At 42.4% G+C, this 21,321-nt stretch overlaps 1 protein-coding gene across 1 annotated transcript in view; it reads left to right on the forward strand.

Annotated features, from left to right (window-relative positions):
• LOC106577837 (protein TEX261) overlaps nt 1-20,953 on the forward strand; it is a 33,402-nt gene extending 12,449 nt beyond the window's left edge. Inside the window, exon 6 of the mRNA XM_014156200.3 lies at nt 20,806-20,953. Within this exon, the coding sequence (XP_014011675.1) occupies nt 20,806-20,921 (116 nt within the window). The 3' untranslated portion in view covers nt 20,922-20,953. The remainder of the gene's footprint in view (nt 1-20,805) is intronic.
• Nucleotides 20,954-21,321: the final 368 nt, after the last annotated feature.

Below are 21,321 nucleotides of genomic sequence, written 5' to 3' on the forward strand. Positions count from 1 at the left end.
CTAGGAAAAACTCCCTAGAAAGGCAGGAACCCAGGAAGAAACCTAGAGAGGAACCAGGCTCCGAGGGGGGCCAGTCCTCTTCTGGCTGTGCCGGGTAGAGATTATAACAGTACATGGCCAAAATGTTCAAACTTTCATAGATGACCAGCAGGGTCAGATAATAATAATCACAGTGGTTGTAGACGGTGCAACAGGTCGGTGCAACAGGTCAGTACCTCAGGAGTAAATGTCAGTTGGCTTTTCATAGCCGATCATTCAGAGTTGGAGACAGCTGGTGTGGTGGAGAGGGAGTCGAAAACAGCAGGTCCGGGACAAGGTAGCATGTCCGGTGAACAGGTCAGGGTTCCATAGCCGCAGGCAGAACAGTTGAAACTGGAGCAGCAGCACGACCAGGTGGACTGGGGACAGCAAGGAGTCATCAGGCCAGGTAGTCCCGAGGCATGGTCCTAGGGCTCAGGTCCTCTGAGAGGAGAGAGAGAGAGAATTAGTGGGAGCCTACTTAAATTCACATAGGACACCAGAAAAGACAGGAGAAGTACTCCAGATATAAAACTGACCCTAGCCCCTCGACACAAACTATTGGAGTACAATTACTGGAGGCTGAGACAGGAGGGATCGGGAGACCACCAACTTACTACCCCGAGACAAGGCCGAGTATAGCCCACAAAGATTTCCCCCATGGCACAAACCCGAGGGGGGCACCAAACCAGACAGGAAGATTACGTCAGAGACTCAACCCACTCAAGTGACGCGCCCCTCCTAAAGACTGCATGGAAGAGCACCAGTAAGCCAGTGACTCAGCCACTGTAATAGGGTTAGAGGCAGAGAATCCCAGTGGAGAGAGGGGGACCGGCCAGGCAGAGACAGCAAGGGTGGTTCGTCGCTCTAGTGCTTTTCCTTTCACCTTCACGCCCCTGGGCCAGACTACACTCATAGGACCTACTGAAGAGATGAGTCTTCAATAAAGATTTAAAGGTTGAGACCGAGTCTGCGTCTCTGACATGGATAGGCAGACCATTCCATAAAAATTGAGCTCTATAGGAGAAAGCCCTGCCTCCAGCTGTTTTCTTAGAAATTGTAGGGACACTAAGGAGGCCTGCGTCTTGTGACCATAGCGTATGTGTAGATATGTACAGCAGGACCAAAACAGAACGATAGCTAGGAGCAAGCCCATGTAATGCTTGGTAGGTTAGCAGTAAAACCTTAATCATCCTTAGCCTTAACAGGAAGCCAGTGTAGAGAGCCTAGCACTGGAGAAATATGGTCAGGTTTTTGGGGTTTTAGTCAAGATTCTAGCAGCTATGTTTAGCACTAACTGAACATTATTTAGTGCGTTATCCGGGTAGCCGGAAGGTATAGCATTGCAGTAGTCTAATCTAATAGTGACAAAAGCATGGGTGAATTTTTCTGCATTTTTGGACAGAAAGTTTTAAGATTTTTGCAATGTTACATAGATGTATAGATGTAAAAAAAGCTGTCCTTGAAATAGTCTTGAAATGTTTGTCAAAAGAGAGATTAGGGTCCAGAGTAACGCCAAGGTCCTTTACAGTTTTATTTGAGATGACTGTACAACCATCAAGATTAATTGTCAGATCCAACAGAAGATCCCTTTGTTTTTTGGGACTTAGAACTAGCATCTCTGTTTTGTCCGAGTTTAAAATAAAAAAAATGTGCCGCCATCCACTTCCTTATGTCTGAAACACAGGCTTCCAAGGAGGGCAATTTTGGGGCTTCACCATGTTTCATTGAAATGTACAGCTGTGTATTGTCGGCATAGCAGTGAAAGTTAACATTGTTTCCAAATATATAGTGAAAACAATAGAGGTCCTAAAACAAAACCTTGAGGAACACCGAAATGTAGTTGATTTGTCAGAGGACAAACCATCCAGTGACACTGATATCTTTCCGACAGATAAGATCTAAACCAGGCCAGAACTTGTCCGTGTAGACCAATTTGGGTTTCCAATCTCTCGAAGAGAATGTGGTGATCGATGGTATCAAAAGCAGCACTAAGGTTTAGGAGCACGAGGACAGATGCAGAGTCTTGGTCTGATGCCATTAAAAGGTAATTTGCCAATTTCGAGTGCAGTCTCAATGCTATGATGGGGTCTAATACCAGACTGAAACGTTTCATATACATTGTTTGTCTTCAGGAAGGCAGTGAGTTGCTGCGCAAAAGCTTTTTCTAAAATGTTTAAGAGGAATGGGAGATTTGATATAGGCCGATTTAATTTTTTAAAATTTTTTTGAAATTTAAAAAAAAAAATATTTTCTGGGTCAAGGTTTGGCTTTTTCATTAGAGGCTTTTTATACTGCCACTTTTAGTGAGTTTGGTACACATCCGCTGGATAGGGAGCCATTTATGTTCAACATAGGAGGGCCAAGCACAGGAAGCAGCTCTTTCAGTAGTTTAGTTGGAATAGGGTCCAGTATGCAGCTTGAGGCTTTAGAGGCCATGACTATTTTCAGCAATGTGTCAAGAGATATAGGATAAAAAAAACTTGAGTCTCTCCCTTCATCCTAGGTCCTGGCAGTGTTGTGCAGACTCAGGACAACTGAGCGTTTGGAGGAATACTCAGATTTAAAGAGAAGTCCGTAATTTGCTGTCTAATGATCATGATCTTTTCGTCAAAGAAGTTCATGAATTTATCACTGCTGAAGTGAAAACTATCATCTCGGGGAATGCTGCTTTTTACTTAGCTTTGCGACAGTATCAAAAATACATTTTGGATTGTTCTTATTCTCAATTAAGTTGGAAAAATAGGATGATCGAGCAGCAGTGAGGGCTCTTCGAGACTGTACGGTACTGTCTTTCCAAGCTAATCGGAAGACTTCCAGTTTGGTGTAGCGCCATTTCCGTTCCAATTTTCTCGAAGCTTGCTTCAGGGCTCATATATTTTCTGTATACCAGGGAGCTAGTTTCTTATGACAAATGTTTTTTTGTTTTTAGGGGTGCGACTGCATCTAGGGTATTAGGCAAGGTTAGATTGAGTTCCTCAGTTAGGTGGTTAACCAATTGTTGTACTCTGACGTCCTTGGGTAGGTGGAGGGAGTCTGGAAGGGCATCTAGGAATCTTTTGGTTGTCTGAGAATTTATAGCACGACTTTTGATGATCCTTGGTTGGGGTCTGAGCAGATTATTTGTTGCGATTGCAAACATAATAAAATGTTGGTCTGATACTCCAGGACTATGAGGAAAAACATTAAGATCCACAATATTTATTCCACGGGACAAAACTAGGTCCAGAGTATGACACGGCAGTGAGTAGGTCCGGAGACATGTTGGACAAAACTCACTGAGTCGATGATGGCTCCGAAAGCCTTTTGGAGTGGGTCTGTGGACTTTTCCATGTGAATATTAAAGTCACCAAAAATGTGAATATTATCTGCCATGACTACAAGGTCTGATAGGAATTCAGGGAACTCGGTGAGGAACGCTGTATACGGCCCAGTAGGCCTGTAAACAGTAGCTATAAAAAGTGATTGAGTAGACTACATCGATTTCATGACTAGAAGCTCAAAAGACAAACGCAGTCATATTTTCTTTGTAAATTGAAATTTGCTATCGTAAATGTTAGCAACACCTCCGCCTTTGTGAGATGAGCAGGGGATATGGTCACTACTGTAACCAGGAGGAGAGGCCTCATTTAACACGGTAAATTCATCAGGCTTAAGCCATGTTTCAGTGAGGCCAATCACATCAAGATTATGATCAGTGATTAGTTCATTGACTATAACTGCCTTGGAAGTGAGGGATCTAACATTAAGTAGCCCTATTTTGAGATGTGAGATATCACAATCTCTTTCAATAATGACAGGAATGGAGGAGGTCTTTATTCCAGTGAGATTGCTAAGGCAAACACCGCCATGTTTAGTTTTGCCCAACCTAGATCGAGGCACAGACAGTCTCAATGGGGATAGATGAGCTGACTACACTGACTGTGTTAGTGGCAGACTCCACTAAGCTGGCAGGCTGGCTAACGGCCTGCTGCCCGGCCTGCACCCAATCTCATTGTGGAGCTAGAGGAGTTAGAAACCTGTATGTTCATAGATAAGATGAGAGCACCCCTTCAGCTAGGATGGAGTCTGTCACTCCTCAGCAGGCCAGGCTTGGTCCTGTTTGTGGGTGAGTCCCAGAAAGAGGGCCAATTATCTACAAATTCTAACTTTTGGGAGGGGCAGAAAACAGTTTTCAACCAGCGATTGAGTTGTGAGACTCTGTTGTAGAGCTCATCACTCCCCCTAACTGGGAGGGGGCCAGAGACAATTACTCGATGCCGACACATCTTTCTAGCTGATTTACATGCTGAGGCTATGTTGCGCTTGGTGACCTCTGACTGTTTCATCCTAACATCGTTGGTGCTGACGTGGATAACAATATCCCTATACTCTCTACACTCGCCAGTTTTAGCCTTAGCCAGCACCATCTGCAGATTAGCCTTAACGTCGGTAGCCCTGCCCCTGGTAAACAGTGGATGATCGCTGGATGATTCTTTTTAAGTCTAATACTGAGGGTAATGGAGTCGCCAATGACTAGGGTTTTCAATTTGTCAGAGATAATGGTGGGACCCCGTAATGTGTGGAGGAGAGACCAGAGAAGGCTCGGCCTCTGACTCCGACTCGTTGCTTAATGGGGAGAACCGGTTGAAAGTTTCTGTCGATTGAATGAGCGACACCGGTTGAGCATTCCTACAGCATTTCCTTCTAGAAGCCATGAGAAAATTGTCCGGCTGTGGGGACTGTGCGAGGGGATTTATACTACCATCTGTACTTATTGGTGGCACAGACGTGGTTTCATCCTTTCCTATGCTGAAATTACCCTTGCCTAACGATTGCGTCTGAAGCTGGGCTTGTAGCACGGCTATCCTCAAAATAAGGCGATCGTTCTACTGTATATTAGGAGTACAGCGATTGCAAGTCAGTTAACAAATTCTTATTTACAATGACGGCATAGGAACAGTGGGTTAACTGCCTTGTTCAGGGGTAGAACAACAGATTTACATTTTTTAGAAGGCATAATGTTAATGATACTACTTAGCTTCGGCTGGTGGAGGTCCTGTAGAACCATGTCCAGATAAAGCGTCCGGGTGAAAAAGTTGTATGAAAGTCGAGCGAGGGGAAAAAATAAAAATATAAAACTGTAATTAAAAACCGGAAAGTTGGCAGGTAGCAAAGTAACGCTAGCAACAAAACGCACAGCAGCACGTATAGAAGTCCACAAGTTGTGACAGGAAATGACGTCAGCACTCAATTGGGTTCACCTTATGGTTGGATCAACCAGGTCGTCTTAATTAAGGATTGGTGTCCCGCTAGTGGGATAACTTCCGTTGAACCTGGAGGGCGCGCAATTCAAATAAATAATCATAAATATTATGGATTTTAAACATTTAGGTACACATAAAAGTGTCTTATATCGGCTGAAAGCTTAAATTCTTGTTAATCTAACTGCATTTTCCGATTTACAGTAGCTATTACAGCGAAAACATGCCATGCGATTGTTTGAGGACGGCGCCCCCACATCAAAATATTTTTCCACCGGCACAGGTTTCATACATTCATATATAACGATTAAATATTCACTTACTTTTTGAAAATCTTCCTCTGATTTGTCATCCAAAGGGTCCCAGCTATAACATGTAGGGTCGTTTTGTTAGATAAAGTCCTTCTTTATATCCCAAAAGGTCAGTTTAGTTGGCGCCATCCATTTGAGTAATCCACTCGTTCAACTTGCAGAGAAAGGAATCTGAAAATCTACCCCTAAAATTTTGTTTCAACAAATCAAAATACGTTTCTATTTTCTCCTCAGATACCCTAAAATGTAATCAAACTAATATTTCTTTCAGAAAGAAGTATGTTCAATAGGAAACCGATTTTAGCAGGTGCGTAATGTCTTCATGGCGCGCGCAAACACGAATTTCCAAGACTGTGTCCTTCTACTAAAACTGTGACAAGCCTGAAACCTTGAACATAGACTGCTGACACCCTGTGGAAGCCATAGGAATTGCATCCAGGGAGCTAATTTTCAGTATGACCTTTCTCTTGCATTTCTAAGAGGATGATCTCTCAAAAAAATAAAAAATTCCGGTTGGTTTTTCTTTGGATTTTCTCTAACCATACAGTTGAAGTCGTAAGTTTACATACACTTAGGTTGGAGTCATTAAAACTTGTTTATCAACCACTCCGCAAATTTCTTGTTAACAAACTATAGTTTTGGCAAGTCGGTTAGGAAATCTATTTTGTGCAAGACACAAGTAATTGTTCCAACAATTGTTTACAGACAGATTATTTCACTTTTACCTCACAGTATCACAATTCCAGTGGGTCAGAAGTTTACATACACCAAGTTGACTGTGCCTTTAAACAGCTTAGACAATTCCAGAAAATTATGTCATGGCTTTAGAAGCTTCTGATAGGATAATTGACATAATTTGAGTCAATTGGCGTACCTCTGGATGTATTGCAAGGCCTACCTTCAAACTCAGTGCCTCTTTGCTCGACATAATGGGAAAATCAGCCAAGACCTCAGAAAAAAATGGTGGACTTCCACAAGTCTGGTTCATCCTTGGGAGAAATTTCCAAACGCCTGAAGGTACCACGTTCATCTGTACAAACAATAGTATGCAAGTATAAACACCATCAGACCATGCAGCCGTCATACCGCTCAGGAAGGAGATGCGTTCTGTCTCCTAGAGATGAATGTACTTTGGTGCGAAAAGTGCAAATCAATCCCAGAACAACAGCAAAGGACCTTGTGACGATGTTGGAGGAAACCGGTAAAAAGTATCTATATCCACAGTAAAACAAGTCCTATATCGACATAACCTGAAAGGCCGTTCAGCAAGGAAGAAGCCACTGCTCCAAAACCGCCATAAAAAAGCCAGACTACGGTTTGCAACTGCACATAGGGACAAAGATCATACTTTTTGGAGAAATGTCCTCTGGTCTGATTAAACAAAAATAGAACTGTTTGGCCATAATGACCATCGTTATGTTTGGAGGAGAAAGGGGGAGGCTTTCAAGCCAAAGAACACCATCCCAACCGTGAAGCACGGGGGTGGCAGCATCATGTTGTGCGGTGCTTTGCTGCAGGTGGAACTGATGCACTTCACAAAATAGATGGCATCATGAGGGAGGAAAATTATGTGGATAATATTGAAGCAACATCTCAAGACATCAGTCAGGAAGTTAAAGCTTGGTCGTAAATGGGTCTTCCAAATGGACAATGACCCAAAGCATACTTCCAAAGTTGTGGCAAAATGGCTTAAGGACAAGAAAGTCAAGGTATTGGAGTGGCCATCACAAAGCCCTGACCTCAATTCCATAGAAAATTTGTGGGCAGAACTGAAAAAGCGTGTGCGAGCAAGGAGCCCTAGAAACCTGGCTCAGTTACACCAGCTCTGTCAGGAGCAATGGGCCAAAATTCACCCAACTTATTGTGGGAAGCTTGCGGAAGGCTACCTGAAACGTTTGACCCAAGTAAAACAATTTAAAGGCAATGCTACCAAATACTAATTGAGTTTATGTGAACTTCTGACCCACTGGGAATGTCATGAAAGAAATAAAAGCTGAAATAAATCATTCTCTCTACTATTATTCTGACATTTCACATTCGTAAAATAAATTTGTGATCCTAACTGACCTAAGACAGGGAATTTTTACTAGGATTAAATGTCAGGAATTGTGAAAAACTGAGTTTAAATGTATTTGGCTAAGGTGTATGTAAACTTCTGACTTCAACTGTATCTATTGTGTAATAGTCTCCTATATTATTTTAACATTTCTACAAACTTCAAAGTGTTTTCTTTCCAATGGTACCAATTATGTGCATATCCTGGCTTCAGGGCTTGAGCTACAGGTAGTTTACTTTGGGCACGTCATTCAGGCAGGAATTGGAGATAAACGGGGCCTAGCCTTAAGAAGTTTTAATACTGTTCACCTTATGGTTGGACCAACGAGGTCGTCTTACATTTTTGTTCTAGCCCAGTACCAATGTTGCCTGGTTGCCATCCTTGTTCAACTATTACATTCCGCTCCTGCCATTTTCCAAAGAGACTGGCCTTTCGGCAATCTCTAAAGATGAACATTCTTTAATTAATGATCTTGAGCAGGATTTGATCCTGATTCGATAACACTCACAGCTATCATCCATTCACAATGTTTTTGCAAATTAGACTAACAGGAAAATATTAACTTTATTCATACATTTGATTGGAAACATTCTAACGTTGGGCATTCTGATGTTATATATTTCATTATAACTTTGGGTTTAGGGAGAACCGAGGATTCACGTTTCTTGCATTTTTACCACCAGCCAATGTGATCGCAAAGATTTTTTCATTTTTTTTTCTTGTTCAAAATAAATTGCCAAGCTATATTGCTACTTCTGGGACACGCATTGGGCTAGGCCACTGGTTCAACAGCTATAGGAGGAATACAGAGAGGATGGAAGAGGGAGATACCAGCGGAGATGCGTGAATTGCGCTAGAAGGGAACAGTGAAGACGGGAGTGTAAATTAGAAGTTAATTCCTAGGCTGGGCTAATTAATCCACCATTTTTATGCTTGCATATACATTAGGCCTAGCCTACTTGGGTGAATTTAGGTCACCACCTGTGCCATGCAAGCCAGAGAACATTTTTTTGGGGGGGGGTCTGACACATTTTGTGCCAATGAACTGAAGTTAGACATTGCCAAATGCGTCAAGTTTAATAAAATGTGCAATTAAGTCTATACTAACCTTTTCCACTAGTGGCACTGGTGCTACAAACTTTTTAATTTGGTTTCACTAGCTCATTTTTATTTTATTTAACCTTTTTAACTAGGCAAGTCAGTTAAGAACAAATTCCTATTTAGAATGACGGCCTTCACCGGCCAAACCCTAACCCGGACGATGCTGGGCCAATTGTGCGCCGCCCTATGGGACTCCCAATCACGGCCGGTTGGGATACAGCCTGGAATCGAACCAGGGTCTGTAGTGACACCTCTAGCACTGAGATGCAGTGCCTTAGACCGTTGCATGATTTGGTTGCGTACATTTTCAATAATTGATTAAGACCTGGCCTGTCCCATAAAACCAGGCTAATAATTACTAGCCATCTCTTAAATTAGCATGCCCTTGTGTTTTAAAATAAAGTGCAAAATTATCTTTCCATCTGCCCGAAGACAGTTATTTGTATTTTATTAGGATTGCCATTAGCTGTTGCAAAAGCAGCAGCTACTCTTCCTGGGGTCCACACGAAACATGACATAATACAGAAAATGAATAGACAAGAACAGTAGCATGTGATTTTCATTAGTATCGCTAATGGCTACACAAAGTGGTAGACATATAGGGCCTCCTCGCACCGCACACAGCAGGGCTCGACATTCAAATAAAATTGCCAGTGGCACACCAGGCCAGTGCCAACTGAAAGCTACAGGCCGGAATGAAAAAATAATAATACTGGCAGGGTCCAGATCTGACAGAAAAGCAAATGCTCCGTGCATAATTTTAGTAACAGGTGATTTTCTTTCATTTGCGAGCTGAGCAAGTAGCCTGTACAGGGTTGATATAGACATTGGCAAGTCAAAATAAAGGACTTTTTCAAGCACTTAGTTGTAATTTTCAAGGATCTACATTTTTATATTTAATTGTTGTAATAGCCTATAGGTATAAATATATAATAACCTCAGGGCAAAAAATATGCATTACCACTTTAAAAATGAATATTATTTTAATAGGCCTACCCAATGGAATTATACATTGACATTTATTTTTAAATTCTAAAATATGTGGGCAAAATGTGGACCAACATTTCTAAAAATATGTTTTAACTTTTGTAATTATGGGGTATTGTGTGTAGATCTGTGAGGGGGGGAAATCAATGCAATCCATTTTGAATTCAGGCTGGAACACAAGAAAATGTGGAATAAGTCAAGCGGTATGAATACTTTCTGAAGGCACTGTATGTGTGCAGCGCGCGTATGACGGGGATGATCGACTGGCCCGGAGGGTTTCCAAAACCGGGCAGCCCTGTATGTCGAGCCCTGACACACACAGAAGGCCATTGTTGCCTCTTTATAAAGTTGGCTTATTTTTGGTCAATTGCACATTAGTTTGAATAAATCATGATAATAAAACAAATTAAGCAAATTGTATAACCCAAAATAAAGTGACCAGGTAAGAGAATTTCACTGGCACCCTTTTGAACAATTTAAAAAAATGTGTTGCACTACCAAGTCTAACAGTCACAAATTTGGTCGTAGTATCGAACCCTTTATAGTGCTTCTTTTTAGAAATGGCAAGTTAATTTTGTCATCCCATAAACGCATATCAAGTGCAAGTACGCTGGATGGCCTTTTCATTAGGAGGGAAGTCTACTGTGGATAGCTAAAATAATGATTATGATCACATTCTCAAATGTTTTATATTTGGCCTATTGGGACACCTATACATTTTGGCAGCCACGCACGAGTGACCAGTGTAGCCTTTTATCATCCAGACAGAATGTTGAAATATCTTCACGCCTAGAATTATAAACCACCAGGCTTCCTACTGCCTTGGACAAAAAAAATTATACAAATTCAAAAAAAGCCTACTTTCTGCCAAGATTTGAAGCTGTGCCTAGGTTTTGAAGAGGTTTTAGGAAAGGAGAAATGCAAATTAGACTGATAGGAAAACATTCTAACGTTGGGCATTCTGACGTTCTATTTCATTATAACTTTGGATGCAGGGAGAACAGAGGATTCTTGTTAATTTAACTAGGCAAGTCAGTTAAGAACAAATTCTTTTTTACAATGACGGCCTACCCTCCCCTAACCCGGACGAAGCTGGGCCAATTGTGTGCCGCCCTATGGGACTCCCGATCACGGACTGTTGTGACAGCCTGGGAACGAACCAGGGTCTGTAGTGACTCCTCTAGCACTGCAATGCAGTGCGCCACTCGGGAGATGCTTTGATTGATGGGTCCATTTGGGGTGTGTGTGTGTGAGTTCGCTAATTCTTTCTAAGCCTATGTCCATTCAGAAAGTTTCCTAAAATAGCCTGTCTGGACTCCATCTCTTAAGAGAGGAGGGACAAATAATAGAACAGAAATGAGCATAATAAAATAAAAATGTCAGCAAGTCATGATGACCAGCATACAGTGTATTCAGACCCCTTGACTTTTTCCACATTTTGTTACGTTACAGCCTTATTCTAAAATGGATTAAATGTTTTTTTACCCCCTCATCAATCTACACACAATGCCACATAATGACAAAGCAAAAACAGGTATTTAGAAATGTTTGTTAAAAAAATGGAAATATGACTTTTACATAAGTATTCAGACCCTTGACTCAGTACTTTGTTGAAGCACCTTTGGCAGCGATTACAGACTCGAGTATTCTTGGGACAGCATGGCACGCATGTATTTGGGGAGTTTTTCCCATTCCTCTTGGCATATCCTCTCAAGCTCTGTGAGGTTGGATGGGGAGCGTTGCTGCACAGCTATTTTCAGATCTCTCCAGAGATGTTCGATCGGGTTCAACTCAAATAAAAATCTAATCTAATTTTGTCACATACACATGGTTAGCAGATGTTAAGTGTAGCAAAATGCTTCCGACAGTGCAGTAATATCTAACAAGTAATCTAACAAATTCACAACAACTACCTTATATACACAAATGTAAGGGATGGAATAAGAATATGTACATATAAATATATGGATGAGCGATGGCCGTGCAACATAGGCAAGATGCAATAGATGGTATGAAATACAGTATATACATATGAGATGAGTAATGTCGGATATCTATACATTTTTAAAGTGGCACAATTTAAAGTGACTAGTGATACCTTTTAATAAATCAATTTATTAAAGTGGCCTGTGATTTGCGTCTATGTTGGCAGCAGCCTCTCTATGTTAGTGATGGCTGTTTAACAGTCTGATGGCCTTGATGGAAGCTGTTTTTCAATCTCTCGGTCCCAGCTTTGATGCACCTGTTCTGACCTCGCCTTCTGGATGATAGTGGGGTGAAGAGGCATTGGCTCGGGTGGCTGTTGTCCTTGATCTTTTTCGCCTCCCTGTGACATCGGGTGGTGTAGGTGTCCTGGAGAGCAAGTAGTTTGCCCCCGGTGATGCGTTGTGCCGACTACACTACCCTCTGGAGAGCCTTGCGGTTGAGGGCGGTGCAGTTGCCGTACCAGGCGGTGATACAGCCCGACAGGATGCTCTCGATTGTGCATCTGTAAAAGTTTGAGGGTTTTAGGTAACAAGCCACATTTCTTCAGCCTCCTGAGGTTGAAGAGGCGCTGTTGCGCCTTCTTCACCACGCTGTCTGTGTGGGTGGACCATTTCAGTTTGTCCGTGATGTGTACACCGAGGAACTTAGAACTTTCCACCTTCTCCACTACTGTCCCGTCGATGTGGATAGCGGGCTGCTCCCTCTGCTGTTTCTTGAAGTCCACAATCATCTCCTTCGTTTTGTTGATGTTGAGTGAGAGGTTGTTTTCCTGACCCCACACTCCGAGCGCCCTCATCTCCTCTCTGTAGACTGTCTCGTTGTTGTTGGTAATCAAGCCCACTAATGTTGTGTCGTCTGCAAACTTGATGATTGAGTTGAAGGCGTGCATGGCCACGAAGTCATGGGTGAACAGGGAGTACAGGAGGGGGCTTGAGCATGCACCCTTGTGGGACCCCAGTGTTCATCCACCTCTGGCCTGCTCGCCTCCCTACCTCTGCGGAAGCACAGTTCCCGCTCAGCCCAGTCAAAACTGTTCGCTGCTCTGGCACCCCAATGGTGGAACAAGCTCCCTCACGACGCTAGGACAGCGGAGTCAATCACCACCTTCCGGAGACACCTGAAACCCCACCTCTTTAAGGTATACCAGGGATAGGATAAAGTAATCCTTCTAACCCACCCCCCCCCAAAAAAAATATATATAGATGTACTATTGTAAAGTGGTTGTTCCACTGGATATCATAAGGTGAATGCACCAATTTGTAAGTCGCTCTGGATAAGAGCGTCTGCTAAATGACGTAAATGTAAAATGTAAATGTTGAGGATCAGCGAAGTGGAGATGTTGTTTCCTACCTTCACCACCTGGGGGCGGCCCGTCAGAAAGTCCAGGACCCAATTGCACAGGGCGGGGTTGAGACCCAGGGTCTTAAGCTTAATGATGAGCTTGGAGGGTACTATGTTGTTGAATGCTGAGCTGTAGTCAATGAACAGCATTCTTACATAGGTATTCCTCTGATCCAGATGGGATAGGGCAGTGTGCAGTAGAGGTCGACCAATTATGATTTTTCAACACCGATACCGATTATTGGAGTACCAAAAAGAAGCCGATACCGATTAATCGATATATTTTTTTTTTTATATATATAAAAAAAACTTCATCGATTAATATATATATATATATATATAATGTATTTGTAATAATGACAATTACAACAATACTGAATGAACAATGAACACTTATTTTAACTTAATATAATACATCAATAAAATCAATTTAGTCTCAAATAAATAATGAATCATGTTCAATTTGGTTTAAATAATGCAAAAACAAAGTGTTGGAGAAGAAAGTAATATGCAATATGTGCCATGTAAAAAAGCTAACATTTAAGTTCCTTGCTCAGAACATGAGAACATATGAAAGCTGGTGGTTCCTTTTAACATGGGTCTTCAATATTTCCAGTTAAGAAGTTTTAGGTTGTAGTTATTATAGGAATTATAGGACTATTTCTATCTATACCATTTGTATTTCATATACCTTTGACTATTGGATGTTCTAATAGGCACTTTAGTATTGCCAGCTTAATCTCAGGAGTTCATAGGGTTGAAGTCATATATATCATTGCGAAGAGCTGCTGGCAAACGCAGTAAAGTGCTGTTTGAATGAATGCTTACGAGCCTGCTGCTGCCTACCACCGCTCAGTCAGAATGCCTTATCAAATCATAGACTTAATTATAATATAATAACACACAGAAATACGAGCCTTAGGTCATTAATATGTCAAATCCGGGAACTATCATTTCGAAAAAAAAACATTTATTCTTTCAGTGAAATACAGAACCGTTGTGTATTTTATCTAACGGGTATCTAAGTCTAAATATTGCTGTTACATTGCACAACCTTCAATGTTATGCCATAATTACGTACAATTCTGGCAAATTAGTTCTCAACGAGCCAGGCGGCCCAAACTGTTGCATATACCCTGACTCAATTTCCCTAGTATAATGTTGCCTGCTAACATGAATTTCTTTTAACTAAATATGCAGGTTTAAAAAAATATACTTCTTTGTATTGATTTTAAGAAAGGCATTGATGTTTATGGTTAGGTACATTCGTGCAACGATTGTTCTTTTTTCGCAAATGCGCTTTTGTTAAATCATCCCCCGTTTGGCAAAGTTGGCTGTCTTTGTCAGGAAGAAATGGTCTTCACACAGTTCGCAACGAGCCAGGCGGCCCAAACTGCTGCATATACCCTGACTCTGTTGCACAGAACGCAAGAGAAGTGACACAATTTCCCTAGTTAAAAGAAATTCATGTTAGCAGGCAATATTAACTAAATATGCAGGTTTAAAAATATATACTTGTGTATTGATTTTAAGAAAGGCGTTGATATTTATGGTTAGGTACACATTGGTGCAACGACAGTGCTTTTTTTTGCGAATGTGCTTGTTAAATCACCTGTTTGGCGAAGTAGGCTGTCATTCAATGATAAATTAACAGGCACCACATTGATTATATGCAACGCAGGACAAGCTAGATAAACTAGTTATATCATCAACCATGTGTGGTTAACTAGTGATTATGTTAAGATTGATCGTTTTTTATAAGATATGTTTAATGCTAGCTAGCACCTTACCTTGGCTCCTTGCTGCACTCGCATAACAGGTAGTCAGCCTGCGACGCAGTCTCCTCGTGGAGCGCAATGTAATCGGCCATGATCGGTGTCCAAAAATGCCGATTACCGATTGTTATGAAAACTTGAAATCGGCCCTAATTAATCGCCCAATTCCGATTAATCGGTCGACCTCTAGTGTGCAGTGTGATGGTGATTGCATCCTCTGTGGACCTGTTGGGGCGGTATGCAAACTGGAGTGGGTCTAGGGTGGCAGGTAAGGTGGAGGTTATATGATCCTTGACTAGTCTCTCAAAGCACTTCATTATGACAGAAGTGAGTGCTGTGGGGCGATAGTCATTTAGTTCAGTTCAGTTATCTTTGCCTTTGGTATAGGAACAATGGTGGCCATCTTGAAGCATGTGGGGACAGGGAGCTCTGTCTGGGCTCTGGCTGGGACACTCAAGGACATTGAGACCCAAAGCCACTCCTGCGTTGTCTTGGCTGTGTGCTTAGGGTCGTTGTCCTGTTGGAAGGTGAACCTTTGCCCCAGTCTGTGGTCCTGAGCACAAGGATCTCACTGTACTTTGCTCTGTTCATCTTTGCCTCGATCCTGACTAGACTCCCAGTCCCTGACGCTGAAAACAACCCCACAGCATGATGCTGCCACCACCATGCTTCACCTTAGGGATGGTGCCAGACTTCATCCAGACATGACGCTTGGTATTCAGGCCAAAGAGTTCAATCTTGGTTTCATCAGACCAGAGAATCTAGTTTCTCATGATCTGAGAGTCTTTAGGTGCCTTTAGGAGTGGCGTCCGTCTGGCCACTCTCTCATTAAAGCCCTGATTGGTGTAGTGCTGCAGAGATGGTTGTCCTGCTGGGAGGTTCTCCCATCTCCACAGAAGAGGGAGCTCTGTCATAGTGACCGTCGGGTTCTTGGTCACCTCACTGACCATGGTCCTTCTCCCCAATTGCTCAGTTTGGCCGGGCGGCCAGCTCTAAGAAGAGTCTTGCTGGTTCCAAACTTCTTCCATTTAAGAATGATGGATGCCACTGTGTTCTTGGTGACCTTTAATGCTGCAGAGATGTGTTGGTACCCTTCCCCAGATCTGTGCCTCGACACAATCCTGTCTCGGAGCTCTACAGACAATTCCTTCAACCTCATGACTGGGTTTTTGCTCTAACATTCACTGTCCTTATATAGACAGGTGTATTCCTTTCCAAATCATGTTCAATAAATTGATTTTACCACAGGTGGACTCTAATGAAGTTGTAGAATGGAAACAGGATGCACTTGAGCTCAATTTCGAGTCTCATAGCAAAGGGTTTGAATACTAATGTAAATGTGATATTTTCATTTTTTTATGCGGTATTGTGTGTAGATTGCTGAGGAAAAAAATACTATTTAATCTGTTTTAGAGTAAGGCTGTAACAAAATGTGGAAAAAGTCAAAGGGGTCTGAATACTTTCCGAAGGCACTATATGTTGCGAGGAATGGCAACAGGTGCCAGTTTCTTTCCTCATTCATGGCATGCAACTGAAGCAAACCGTATTTGAATTGCACCTTGTAGGCTAATATTTTCTGTATCATTATTACACTCTCTCATTCTGAAATCCTCTCTAGCCACTTTGAACAACATGATCTTGCATTGACACTTCTCACAAGCACTTCATAACGGAAGTTTTTATTGTTGTTCTTAACTTTCTAACTCTATATTGCGCCAAATTTGTGCGCATCCCATATTCCGTAACGTTTTTTTTAATGTATTTTTTATTTCACCTTTATTTAACCAGGTAGGCAAGTTGAGAACAAGTTCTCATTTACAATTGCAACCTGGCCAAGATAAAGCAAAGCAGTTTGACACATACAACAACACAGAGTAACACATGGAGTAAAACAAACATTCAGTCAATAATATAGTAGACAAATAAGTCTATATACAAAGTGAGCAAATGAGGTGAGATAAGGGAGGTAAAGGCAATTAAGGCAATGGTGGCAAGGTAAGTACAATATAGCAAGTAAAACACTGGAATAGTAGATTTGCAGTGGAAGAAAGTGCAAAGTAGAAATAGAAATAATGGGGTGCAAAGGAGCAAAATAAATAAATAAATACAGTAGGGGAAGCGGTAGTTTTTTGGGCTAAATTATAGATGGGCTATGTAGAGGTGCAGTAATCTGTGAGCTGCTCTGACAGCTGGTGCTTAAAGCTAGTGAGGGAGATAAGTGTTTCCAGTTTTAGAGGTTTTTGTAGTTTGTTCCAGTCATTGACAGCAGAGAACTGGAAGGAGAGGCGGCCGAAGGAGGAATTGGCGTTGGGGGTGACGAGCGATATACCTGCTGGAGCGCGTGCTACAGGTGGGTGTTGCTATGGTGACCAGTGAGCTGAGATAAGGGGGAACTTTACCTAGCAGGGTCTTGTAGATGACCTGGAGCCAGTGGGTTTGGCGACGAGTATGAAGCGAGGGCCAGCCAACGAGAGCGTACAGGTCGCAGTGGTGGGTAGTATATGGGGCTTTGGTGACAAAACGGATGGCACTGTGATAGACTGCATCCAATTTATTGAGAAGGGTATTGGAGGCTATTTTGTAAATGATATCGCCGAAGTCGAGGATCGGTAGGATGGTCAGTTTTACGAGGGTATGTTTGGCAGCATGAGTGAAAGATGCTTTGTTGCAAAATAGGAAGCCAATTCTAGATTTAACTTTGGATTGGAGATGTTTGATGTGAGTCTGGAAGGAGAGTTTACAGTCTATCCAGACACCTAGGTATTTGTAGTAGTCCACATATTCTAAGTCCGAACCGTCCAGATTAGTGATGCTGGACGGGCGGGCAGGTGCAGGCAGCGATCGGTTGAAGAGCATGCATTTAGTTTTACTTGTATTTAACTTCTCTAGGGTAAGGGGCAGTATTTTGACGTCCGGATGAAAGGCGTGCCCAAATTAAACTGCCTGCTACTAAGGCTCAGAAGGTAGGATATGCATATTATTAGTAGATTTGGATAGAAAACACTGAAGTTTCTAAAACGTCTATGAGTATAACAGAACTCATATGGCAGGCAAAAACCTGAGAAAAATCCAACCAGGAAGTGTGGAAATCTGAGGCTTGTAGTTTTTCAAGTGATTCCCTATCCAGTACACAGTGACTTAGGGTTCATTTTGCACTTCCTAAGGCTTCCACTAGATGTCAACAGTCTTTAGAACGTTTCATGTTTCTACTGTGAATATGGAGCGAACAAGAGGACCTGGAAATTGATGAGTGAGGAAATTACATGAGCTCAGCGCCTCTTCTGAAGACATTGGAATTGTCCGGTTGGAATATTACTGAAGATTTATGTTAACATCCTAAAGATTGATGCTATACATCGTTAGACATATTTCTACGAACGTAAATATAACTTTTTTTTACTTTTCGTCGTGACATTTTCGCGCGCTTCCTGCATTTGGAGTAGTGGACTGAACGCCCGAACAAAAGGAGGTATTTGGACATAAATGATGGACTTTATCGAACAAAACAAACATTTATTGTGGACCTGGGATTCCTGGGAGTGCATTCAGATGAAGATCATCAAAGGTAAGTGAATATTTATAATATTATTTTGAGTTTTATTGACTCCACAAAATGGCGGGTTTGGTTTCGTGTCTGAACGCTGTACTCAGATTATTGCAAAGTGTGCTTTCGCTGTAAAGTTTTTTGAAATCTGACACAGCGGTTGCATTAAGGAGAAGTGTATCTATAATTCTTTGAATTACAGTTTAACATTTTATCAACGTTTATGATGAGTATTTCTGTAAATTGATGTGCTCATTCACCGGAAGTTTTGGGAGGCAAAACATTTCTGAACATTACACGCCAATGTAAAATGTTTTTTTGGGATATAAATATGAACTGTATCGAGCAAAACATACATGTATTGTGTAACATGAAGTCCTATGAGTGCCATTTGATGAAGATCATCAAAGGTTAGTGTTTAATTTTAGCTGTATTCTTGGTTTTTGTGACGCCTCTCCTTGCTTGCAAAATGGCTGTGTGGTTTTTTTCTTGTTTAGGTGCTGTCCAAACATAATCTAATGCTATGATTTTGCCGTAAAGCCTTTTTGAAATCGGACAATGTGGTTGGATTAACGAGAAGTGTATCTTTAAAATGGGATATAATAGTTCTATGTTTGAGAAATTTGAATTATGAGATTTTTGTTGTTTTGAATTTGGCGCCCTGCTATTTCACTGGCTGTTGAAGAGTGTGTCCCGCAGGTGGGACGGTCAAGTCCCACATACCCCAGAGAGGTTAAGAGCAGTTGGAGACCACGGAAGGAGAGTTGTATGGCATTGAAGCTCGTCTGGAGGGTAGTGAACACAGTGTCCAAAGAAGGGCCAGAAGTATACAGAATGGTGTCGTCTGCGTAGAGGTGGATCAGAGACTCACCAGCAGCAAGAGCGACATCATTGATGTATACAGAGAAAAGAGTCGGCCCAAGAATTGAACCCTGTGGCACCCCCATAGAGACTGCCAGAGGCCCGGACAACAGGCCCTCCGATTTGACACACTGAACTCTATCAGAGAAGTAGTTGGTGAACCAGGCGAGGCAATCAAATCAAATGTATTTATATAGCCCTTCTTACATCAGCTGATATCACAAAGTGCTGTACAGAAACCCAGCCTAAAACCCCAAACAGCAAGTAATGCAGGTGTAGAAGCACAGTGGCTAGGAAAAACTCCCTAGAAAGGCCAAAACCTAGGAAGAAACCTAGAGAGGAACCAGACTGAGGGGTGGCCAGTCCTCTTCTGGCTGTGCCGGGTGATCATTTGAGAAACCAAGGCTGTTGAGTCTGCCGATGAGGATGTGGTGATTGACAGAGTCGAAAGCCTTGGCCAGGTCAATGAATACGGCTGCACAGTACTGTTTCTTATCGATGGCGTTTAAGATATCGTTTAGGACCTTGAGTGTGGCTGAGGTGCACCCATGACCAGCTCTGAAACCAGATTGCATAGCGGAGAAGGTGCAGTGGGATTCTAAATGGTCGGTAATCTGTTTGTTGACTTGGCTTTCGAAGACTTTAGAAAGGCAGGGTAGGATAGATATAGGTCTGTAGCAGTTTGGGTCAAGAGTGTCCCCCCCCTTTGAAGAGGGGGATGAGCGCAGCTGCTTTCCAATCTTTGGGAATCTCAGACGACACGAAAGAGAGGTTGAACAGGTTAGTAATAGGGGTTGCAACAATTTCGGCAGATAATTGTAGAAAGAAAGGGTCCAGATTGTCTAGCCCGGCTGATTTGTAGGGGTCCAGATTTTGCAGCTCTTTCAGAACATCAGCTGACTGGATTTGGGAGAAGGAGAAATGGGGAAGGCTTGGGTGAGTTGCTGTGGGGAGTGCAGTGCTGTTGACTGGGGTAGGGGTAGCCAGGTGGAAAGCATGGCCAGCCATAGACAAATGCTTATTGAAATTCTCAATTAGAGTGGATTTATCGGAGGTGACAGAGTTTCCTATCCTCAGTGCAGTGGGCAGCTGGGAGGAGGTGCTCTTATTCTCCAAGGACTTTACAGTGTCCCAGAACGTTTTGGAGTTTGTGTTGCAGGAAGCAAATTTCTGCTTGAAAAAGCTAGCCTTGGCTTTTCTAACTGCCTGTTTATATTGGTTTCTAACTTCCCTGAAAAGTTGCATATCACGGGGGCTGTTCGATGCTAATGCAGAACGCTAATGCAGCACGTTATCATGGAAAATATGAATGTTGTTTCCAAATACCAGTCAGCAACTGCACCTTAAATCCAGTTGCATATTGAACATTGAGATTGCCGAAATGCCAGTCTCTTTGGCAAATGACAGGAGTGGAATGCTAGCTAAAAAGACTGGTTCCCAGACTAGCACCAACACACCTGATTCAACAAATCATCAAGCCCTGGATTAGTTGATTCAGGTGTGCCAAGATTGAAAGATATTGTCATTTTCACAAAGTGAATTGATGGTCAGTTATTAATTTTATTTTTCTCACCCTCTCTAGATGACGTGGTCTCAAATTACTTCACCAAGGGCAAGAGGGGCAAGAGGTCCGGAATTCTGCTCATCTTCTCATTCCTCAAGGAGGCGGTGTTGCCTAGTCGACAGAAGATGTACTGATGCTCTACCTGGGGGTTTGGGGATGGGTGGGTGGGTGGGTGGGTATGGCGGTAGATTTGGGAAGGGACTAAAGGAGAGGTTGCAGAGGAGGAGGAGGAGGGAAGAAAAGGAGGAGGAAGGAGAGTGCATTGTAGCAGAGCAGATGAGAGCTCCCACTATTACTACGGACTAGCAGCAGTGCGTTTTACAGGACTTGTACATCTCTCTTACACTCGTCTGTGTCCGAAATGGCACCCTATTCCCTATATAGTACACTAAATAGGGTATAGGGTATCCAAGTCGGTCTGTGATGACGACTGCCAACGAACAACTGAAGGCTTCTCTCCCTCCCTCTCTGGCTGCTGTTCTCCAGCTACAGTAAAAGCCTCTGTAGGCTCTACTGCAACACTCTTCTGTTCTG

This window comes from Salmo salar, chromosome 18 (genome assembly GCF_965601325.2).
Source record: "Salmo salar chromosome 18, fSalSal1, whole genome shotgun sequence".
NCBI lineage: Eukaryota > Metazoa > Chordata > Actinopteri > Salmoniformes > Salmonidae > Salmo > Salmo salar.